Source organism: Crocuta crocuta, unplaced genomic scaffold (assembly GCF_008692635.1).
Source record: "Crocuta crocuta isolate KB4526 unplaced genomic scaffold, BGI_CrCroc_1.0 scaffold811, whole genome shotgun sequence".
Taxonomy (NCBI): domain Eukaryota; kingdom Metazoa; phylum Chordata; class Mammalia; order Carnivora; family Hyaenidae; genus Crocuta; species Crocuta crocuta.
The window spans coordinates 166750-176331 of record NW_027530352.1 but is presented as its reverse complement, the minus strand read 5'-3'; the positions used below and the strand labels follow the sequence as shown (position 1 = coordinate 176331).

The window sequence follows — 9582 nt, the reverse complement described above, 5'->3', positions numbered from 1 at the left end:
ACTGTGTTTCAGTGGGGGTGTGACTTTCCTTCCACCCCTCTGAGATCCAAGCTCAAATGTCATTCACGAAAGACAGACAGACAGGAGAAAACAAGCAGGTATTTATTAGCATGTCTACCTCCTGTGCACGTAAAAATACCCAGAGAGAATGAGCCAAATCCAAGGCGGCTTGGAATTTGAGCTAAACACCCTTTTCCTAGAGATGGAATATCGGGGTGGAGACCTTTTAGGAGAGAGTAGATGATGTTTAAGAAAGATGAAGAAGAATCGCGGGTTAGGATAATTTGTGGCCCCATTTGCCGGGAACGGTGTCTGCCTCTAATCTCGTCTCCTGGGATTAAGAACCCATCTTTCCTGCTTAATGAAACTCCCAGGGAGGTGATTCATGACAACTGAGTTCCTTTTGGAGAATCTATCTATAAGCAGATTAGGGGCGCTTTGAGGATGCCTGTCCTTGCATATGTTATTTTCCACGTGCCTACAGCTTAGCACAGTTTCTACACCAAAGTGGCGTGTTTGGGGGTGGCCTGTTCTGCTTACTTTGGGGGGGGTAGAGATCTTTTCTGCAAGGTGTTTCGTTCCTTGTCTATGAAAAGACAAATGCACCTGGAAAGCGAGTACTCCCCTTCTCTGTTGTCACAGATCACTAACCTCGGTCATCTAGAGTGAACGTCTGCCCCAAGAGGGAGCCTTCCTGATGCAAAGGAATATATATGAAAATGAGCATGGGGCTGAGATTTGAGGTGAAGTTAGAATTATTTTTCAAGAGATGAGAGAGCAGTGAGTTAGTCTGAAAAGGCAAGATTTCCTCTCATTTTCTGTGGGACTGTATCCTTATTGTCAAAGACGGTTTCCTTGACCAAAAATTCATCAGGCTCCTCAGCCTTCTCCTAGACTCATACGCATACTTTTGCAAAGTCCAATTCCAGCGAGAACCCTCTGAGCCGGCGCCCCGCGGCCCCAGCCCTGTCTACTCATGTCCCTCACCCCCGTCATCCCCGAGGTGATGTCCGAGCCCCCTGGCCTTCTGCAGGGCGGATCCTGACGGGTCGGCTAAGGCAAAGTCCTTACCCCCGAGGTTTTCTCTTAGTAATTTTCAGTCCTCCACTGACCCCCTTGTGCCAGTTGGTGTGAGTTCCCAGGGGCGCACGCTGTATTCCCAATTGGCCCAGTGCTCCCCCATCACTGCAAGACACACTGCGGTGTCCCCTGCAGCCCCACAGCGGCCCTGAACAGCATCTGCTGTAGCGCCCTGAACAAGTGTCGCTGACTATTCTCTTCCTTCACAGTACCTACAGGTGCACCAGGAACCTGCTAAAATACTTACGTCGGGTGTGATGAAAAGCCCTTTGAGATAAACACTATTTTCATCCCCAGTTTTGAATGAGGACACGCAGGCACAGATAAATTGCGTAAGTTGTGGGGCACCTGGGTGGCTCAGTTAGCTAAGTGTTTGACTCTTGAGTTTGGCTCCAGTCATGATCTCTCAGTTCGTGGGATCGAGCCTCACGTCAGGTGCCCTGCTGATAGCAAAGAAGCCTTCTTGGAATTCTCTCTCCCTCTCTCTCCCCTCCTCCCCTGATCTCTCTCTCTCTCTCCCTCAAAATAAGTAAGCTTTAAAAATGTCACACAAAAAGACTGCATAAATTGCCCGCTGAGACTTCTAAAGGCAAAAGAAAAAAATAATAATTTTCCATGGTGCAAAAGAGAGACCTCACTCTCCCTTTTCTTAGAGTGTTTTAATTGTAATTTTTTTCTCAGCACCTTTGAGATGTATGTACAGTTTTTAAAAAGCTAAATAAAAAGCTTACCAGTTTTGCAACACAGGAATGTTTTTTTTGTCAGGGACCCATGAGCCACCTTGTGGAACACAAGCCTGGAAGAAGACAGTGCCCCTGTGACCCAGTTTCTACGGGAGATTAGGAGCTCAACTTCTGGAAGGACCTTATTCCAAATCGCAAAACTATACCCTGTCACCAGGAGCGAGAAATCTGTTTTCTCTTTGGATGAACCAATGAATTTCCACAGCATCACCCAAATCACCAGGCGACTTTAGGACCCGCTATGTGTGACAAATGGTGCTGGCAAGACTTCTTACCGGAGGGCGAGCTGTCACTTATCCTGAGAGAAGATGTATGGGCTTCAGGCTTGCACCTGCATGGCTCTATAAAAGGTGAGCCTTTGTTTTCTGTTCATGCCAACTCTCTAGTGGATTGTCTGCAGTGCACAGTACCTAAGGGTTTCCTGCTTTCTCAATAATAAAATTGTTTTCCTGCCCATTTACTTTTTATAGAGAAGTCTTGTGGTTGTCTGGAGATTTTGTTTGTAATTATCTTTCTCCAACACCCATAGACAGTAAGTAGCTGAACCAAGGATTGAATCCAGGAATCTAACACAAGAGCACAAGCTCTTAACTCCCACCATAGCTCTGCTGGAGTCAGATGCTTAACTGACTGTGCCACCCAGGTGCCCTGGGACATAAAACCTTAAGAAGAAAACATCTTCAGGACCCCGGGCTTGGTAAGGAGCCCTTAGACATGACACCAACAACATGATCTATAAAAGAGCATTGACGAATGGACTACAACAGGAAGAGGGGTGCCTGGGTGGCTGAGTCAGTTAAGTGTGGGACTCCTTCAGCTCAGGTCACGAACTCATGGTTTGTAAGTTCGAGCCCTGCATCAGGCTCCACACACACTGACAGTGTGGAACCTGATTTGGATTCTCTCTCTCTCTCTCTCTCTCTCTGCCCCACCTTTCTAAGTAAATAAATAAATTTAAAAAAAAATAAGGACTTTTGGTCTGTGAAAGACTCTGATGAAAAGATGGAAAGACATGCCTTAGACTGGGAGAAATAGTTACGAAGTGTATTATCAAACAAAGGATTGTTCTATAACACAGAAATAACACTCAAAACTCAAAAGTAGAAAAATGAACAATCCGATTAGAAAATGTGCAAAAGGCATGAAATATTTCAATGAAGAGGACATACAGATGGAAAGCTATCATGTGACAAAATGTGCAACATCACTAGTTTCCAGAGAAATGCAAATTAAGTGATAAGTCACCTCATATCTGTTAGAACAACTAATGTGAAGTAGCGACAATACAAAATACTGGCATGGGAGCTGACAAAATGCAGCTTTTCTACGTTGCTAGTGGAGAAATGAGGTGGTACAGTCACTCTGGAAAACAGTTGAGCAGTTTATAAATGAAACATACACTTATCATCTGACCAAGCAACTGCATTCCTCAGAGAATTTATCTGAGGGCATTTATCTCAGAGAAATGAAAATGTATGCACACAAAAGCTTGTACACGAATGTGCACAGCCGGTTTGCCTTTGAATGGCAAAAACTGGAAACAACCATAATGCGCCCCAACAGGGAATGGCTACACAAAGTGAGGTACATCCGGGCCATGGAATGCGATTCAGCAATAAAATTAGTGATCTGTGGGCCTGGCTGGCTCAGTCGGTGGAGCGTGGGACTCTTGACCTTGGGGCTGTAGCTTCAAGCCCCCGTGTTGGGTGTAGAGATTCTTTTTTAAAAAATCTTTAAAAAAATTTAACTATTGATGCATGCAACAGTTTAGATAGATCTCAAGGGTGTTACGCTGAGTGGAATAAAAACCTCTAAAGGTCATATACTCTACGAATCTATCTATCTATCTATCTATCCTTCCACAACTTTGTTTTGTATTTTTGAATAGGCATGACATTGCTAGGGTTTAATTAAACCTGCATCTATAAGGAAATACAATAAACAATCCTGCCCCCACCCCAGTCCCAAGCTGTCCCTTCTTCCACTAACATCAACCTTTCACCTTTATCCCGTATGCCCACCTAGAATTTCTTCATACAAACAGAACACACAAGTACAAATGTGTAACTCAAATGGCCTATGGTCATGCCTTCCGCTCATGTTTGCATCCATCACCCTGCTCCTCGCTAGTGAGTCCAGGGTGGTCAGCTGGCTTGACCCCAGACCCTGGGCCCCGGCCACTCCTGCACCAGGAGCCCCAGGTGAGCTGAAGGTGCTTGCTGTCTGTTGTGCTCACGTGGCCTCCTTTCTCCTCACCCCCACTTCTAACCCAGTATGTGGGGTGCAGACCCGCACAGTGGTCATTCAATTGAGCTGGGTAGAGTGGGAAGAGCTGGGTAATCTCGAATAGCAGAGCTCAGAACAGCTTTTGTTAATAGTTATGGAGCTAAGAAACACTGGGGGAAGCGGGGGAAAAAGAGAAATTAGAACAGGGATAACTGTCTGATACTGGAGACTTCCTGAGGGGCGGTCTCCTCTGCCTGCGCCTTGTATCCAGTCATCCCTGGTTTGGGCCAGTAAAAGAGGTTTCCTTTCCCAAGTCAATGTAATTTCTCATAAAAATGTATGTAGTTAACGTTATTAAATGTTTCTTATATTATGTATTTCAAATAATATTGAAGATAATGGAGCATTGTTGTTTGATTAATCTGTTAAGTGAGAGGTCTTGGGTTCGAGACCATGGGATTCAGGTTCTCCTTAATGGGATTTTCTCTGCTCCTGCCTCCTTCGCACTCTGGCGCTGGTTCTCACTTGCTTTCCTTCTTTCTTGACAAGTCTTCGCTGCTTGTCCACAAACGACTTCCCAGCACCAGATAATCAGTAGGCTCAATAGTGTCTCCAGGGGTCTTTCACAGGATGAACAGAGTACCAGTAGGTGAGGCCAGCAGTTATGTTCCCACTACCGATTCATTATTATGAAAATGTTTTAAAAGGTTAATAAGTCTAATGAACAAAACACGTATGCCAACTCTTTGTCTTGTTGATGTTTTAGTTTTATGCCTTCTGGTGTGTGTGCAGTGATGATTCACTGTAGTTTGGATCTGTGGTTCCCTGAGGACTAATGATGTCCGCCTTTCCATACATTCACTGGACACTGAATACCATTTAGTGGAGGTGGTTGTTCAAGCCTTTGCCCATTTTTATTGGGCTGTTTATTTTTCTTTACTGATGTGTAAGAGTCTTTTGTCAGTTATGTGTATTGCGCACGTCTTGTCCCAATCTGTGGTTTCTCTACTCAGTTTCTTAATGATGACTATTGATGAATAGAAATTCCTAATTTTAAAATTGTCCAAATTATAATTCCTTTTAGGGTTAGCTTGTTTGACATCCTGAGTTCTTTTTTTTTTTTTTAATGTTTTATCCATTTCTAGGAGAGAGAGAGACAGCGTGAGCAGGGGAGGGTCAGAGAGAGAGGGACTCACAGACCGAAACAGGCTCCAGGCTCTGAGCTGGCAGCCAGCACAGAGCCCAACGCGGGGCTCGAACCCACGAACCACGAGATCATGACCTAAGCGAAAGTCGGACGCTTAACCGACTAAGCCACCCAGGCGCCCCCTGAGTTCTTTTTTAAAAAATATCTGTCTACTCTGTAGTCATAAAGATATTCTCTTACACTTTCTTCTAAAAGCTTTATTATTTTACTTATTAAAATCTTCATTCCATCTCTAACTGATTGTTTGTATGATGTAGGTTAGGAGGTCAGATGCATTTTTTCATGTGGATATTTCAGAGACCCAACACAATTCACTTAAAGTCCATTTTTTGCCCACAGCACTGAAGTGTTGCCCTTATAATAAATCAGATTATTATAAATATGTAGTCTGGTCATAGTCTCTTGTTCTATTGATCAGTTTACCCATTCTTGGCACAAAAGTATACTGCTTTATTACATAAGAATTGATATCTGGTAGTGTATCTTTTATCTGCTTATAGCAGGTCCTTTATATTTTCACATAAACTTAACATAAGCATACAAGTTTACACACACACACACACACACACACACACTTTGGAGTATCAACCCAAATTGCACTACAACTTAAGAGTGATGGGGGGGAGGAGGGCGCCTGGGTGGCTCAGTTGGTTAAGTGTCCAATTTTTTATTTCGGCTCACGTCATGATCTCATGGTTTGTAAGACTGAGCCCTGTGTTGGGCTTCATACTACCTGCTTGGGATTCTCTCTCTCCCTCTCTCTCTGTCCCACCCCAGTTCGCAGACACACACACCCTCTGTCTCTCAAAATAAATATATAACCATTTTTTAAAAAGAATGATTTGGGGAAGATATGTGCAACTCCAAGTTTATTTCAGCATTATTTACAATAGCCAGGATGTGGAAGCAGCCTTAGTGGCCAGCCATAGATGAGGGGATAAAGATGTGGTGTGTATATATGCGATGGAATATTACTCAGCCATAAAAAAGAATGAGACCTTGCCATCTGTGAAAACATGGATGGGCCGGGAGGGTATTTCTAACTGAAATAAGTCACACAAAGAAAGACAAATACCATATGATTTCACGTATACATGGAATCTAAAAGACAAAACAAATGAACAAAGAAACAAAAAACAGAAACAGATCCATAAATACAGAGAACAAACTGATGGCTACCATAGGGGAGAGGCATGGGAGGTGGCGCAAAATGGGTGAAGGGGAGTGGGAGAGACAGACCCCCAGCTATAGAGTCCATAAGCCACAAGCATGAGAGGATCAGTGTAGGGAATATGGTCGATGGTATTATGATCGTGTTGTGAGCTGGCAGGTGGCAGGTACACACGTGAACACAGCAGGACATGGAGAGGCCAAATCACCACAACACACACCTGAAGCTAATGCGTGTCAGCTATTCTTCGGTTCAAAAAAAGAATAACTTGCGGCGCCTGAGTGGTTCATTCAGTTAAGCGTCTGACTTTGGCTCAGGTCATGATCTCACGGTGCATCGGGCTTGAACAGTTTGGAGCCTGCTTGGGATTCTCTCTCTCCCTCACTCTCTGCACCACCCTCCCTTCTCAAAATAAATACATAAACTTAAAAAAATTTTAAAGAATAATTTGGGAGAATTGACACCTGAAACATATTGAGTTTTGCTTTCCATGAAGATAAGATTCTTATTTATTTATGTAGCTTTAATGTATCAGTGTTTCATAGTTTTCAGTGGAGAAATAGCATAGGTGATTTGCTTGTTTTCTCTCATATGTTTGATGCTTAACTTTTAGTAAAATTTTCAATTATGTATTCCTAATATGTAGAAGGCAATTATTTTTATATTGACCGTTGATCTGTTGAACTTGCTAGTTTTGCTACTTTTTCATTTTTTCAAGTTTCTTTTACACAATTTTATTAATTGTGACTAAAGAAAAATTTACTTATTTCAATCCATTTTCTTTCCTTCCTTTCTTCCTTCCTTTCTCTTTCTTTTCTTTCTTTCTCTTTCTTCCTTCCTTCCTTTCCTTCCTTCCCTCCCTTCCTTCCTTCCTTCCTTCCTTCCTCTCTCCCTCCCTCCCTCTCTCTCCCTCTCTCTTTCTTTCTTTCTTTCTTTCCCTTCTCACAGGGTCTAGAATCTCCAGAACAATGATGAAGAGAAATGATGATAATACACATTTGCCTCATTCCTAACCTCAGAGATAGCATTTAAGATTTCTGTATTGAATATGATGTTAACTGTGGTTTTCCTGTAGTAAATCTCTATCAAATTAAGAAACTTACTTTCCTTTATAATTTCCTTGAGAAGTTTTATTTATATTTTTAATGACTGGGTGTTGATTTTGTCGTTTCATGTATTCTTTGTCCTTTGTTGTGTTTATGAGATTCATTATATTCCTTGATTTATTGAATATTAATCCCTTCTTGCATTTTGGGAATAAATTACACTGGAACATGATATACTATCCTTTTTACATATTGTTGGGTTCTGTTTGCTAATATTTGGTTTATAATTGCTGCATTTATATTCATAAGCGATGTTAGTCTATGATTTTCTTAAAAAAATTTTTTTTAATGTTTATTGTTGAGAGCAAGCACGCGAGAGCGAGTGGGGGAGGGTCAGAGAGAGAGGGAGACACAGAATGTAAAGCAGGCTCCTGGCTCTGAGCTGTCCTGACATGGGGCTTGAACCCACGAACCATGAGATCATGACCTGAGACCAAGTTGCACGCCTAACCAACTGAGCCACCCAGGCCCCCCCCGTAGCCTATGATTTTATTATCTTGCAATATCCTTTTGCAGATTTTTTATCAAAGTTATGCTATCCTTTCCAATGAGTTTAGAGGCTTTCCTACAGTTTTGCAGATGGCCAGATAACTCCCTTGTTTAACTCTTCTTAGGCTAGAAGTTAGCCTAGGATGCTTCCACCCAATCTCTTTTCCTCTGTCTTTCACTCAGAATCAAACTTGCATTTTGACTGGATGGCTCTTGGGCCTCCTGGGCTCCCTCCTCACTTTCTCTCAGTCTATTTTCCCTGACAACTTCTCTGCATATTTAATTTGGTCTTGGTGTTTGCTTCTCAGAAAACCCAGACTAGCACATTATTTTTATAACACACTCGTAATTTATGCTGGACAGAATTTTTGCTGTGCAGAAAATATCACTACATCACCTACCTGTAGCTACTAACAGAATCAATACAGAAAGCAGCTTTCCCTGCATCTCAGTGAGCTCTCCGGCAGGTGGGCTTGCAGACATCCCTGCTGATCAGCAAAAAGGGGCTGAGACTGGCGTAACCAGGTGTTAGAAATAGTTTAATACTTAACACTGTGTAATCCTTGGTCAACAAGGAGCCGATGCAGAAGGAGACAATGAAATCTGCCCAATAAAAGAGGAGGAAACAGGTCATGAGAATGAGAGCCCTCTGCGTAGCTCTCATCTCTGGGCTGGGATTTCTCTGAAATCTGGAGCTCTGAAGGTAGAGCACACTCTGGTGATGCTTATGCAGACGGAAAGCCATGTACCCACTGCTCCAGCCCATGAGGCTCTGAAAGATGATGTCCCGCAGAGCCATGAGAGTCAGGAAAAGCCACCTGACTGCTAGCCCAGAGGGCTGTATAGAGCAATAGCCGACATACGGTGTGATTACGGATCCATTCGTGCTCTTGGTGGCTGTGATGTAGTAGAGCAAGTTGGAGCTGATGAGGGAATTAAAGATCCAGAAGAGGAGAAGAAAGGGAAGGACTTGCCATGCAGTCTGTGGCTTGAGCTTTCTCCACGAGGAGGTCCTGTGGCTGATGGTGACAGCCTGGACCATGCTGAGGAGACACGTGGTGCAGATGGAGAGACCACGGGCCACTCTCTCCAGATACAACATAGTTTTACAACCGGCACTATCTACAAAGTTACTGAAATGAAAAGCTATCATATCAAAGATGCCTCTGGCACAAAGTGTCATTATATTAGTAAAAGCCAGGTGGATGAGGATAAGGTCTACGGGCTTCTTCTTGGGACCCGTGACAAAAATGTACACACGGCTGGCAAACAAATAGAAGTTTCCCCCAATGCCAGGTCCAGTAAGAGAAAGCAAGATTATTTCCCGGAAGAAGTCAATCCAAATCATCTTCTACCTCATGGACAGTACAGGAAAAACCTTTTGAGAAAGACAAATAAATGAGGACAGCATATTTCATGTCTGTGGCTTCTTGCTGGCTTACTAAAGGGAAAAAGAAGTGGAAATACTGAAGTGTGCACATGGGTCTACTTATATGTCTCCTCTCTCAACCCATGCCTTCTCTGTCCTTTGTTTCTGCAGCTGCAGTTGATTCATAGAAG

The 9582-nt window shown here is 43.1% G+C and overlaps 1 protein-coding gene across 1 annotated transcript; it reads right to left on the bottom strand.

Annotated features, from left to right (window-relative positions):
- Nucleotides 1-8470: 8470 nt before the first annotated feature.
- Nucleotides 8471-9370, bottom strand: LOC144232881 (vomeronasal type-1 receptor 4-like). The gene has a single exon (XM_077765720.1). The coding sequence runs from the start codon at nt 9368-9370 to the stop codon at nt 8471-8473; it is 900 nt and encodes a 299-aa protein (XP_077621846.1).
- Nucleotides 9371-9582: the final 212 nt, after the last annotated feature.

Excerpts from the sequence above, each read along its gene's own strand:
- LOC144232881 (XM_077765720.1), bottom strand. The coding sequence starts at position 9,370 with ATGATTTGGATTGACTTCTTCCGGGAAATAATCTTGCTTTCTCTTACT.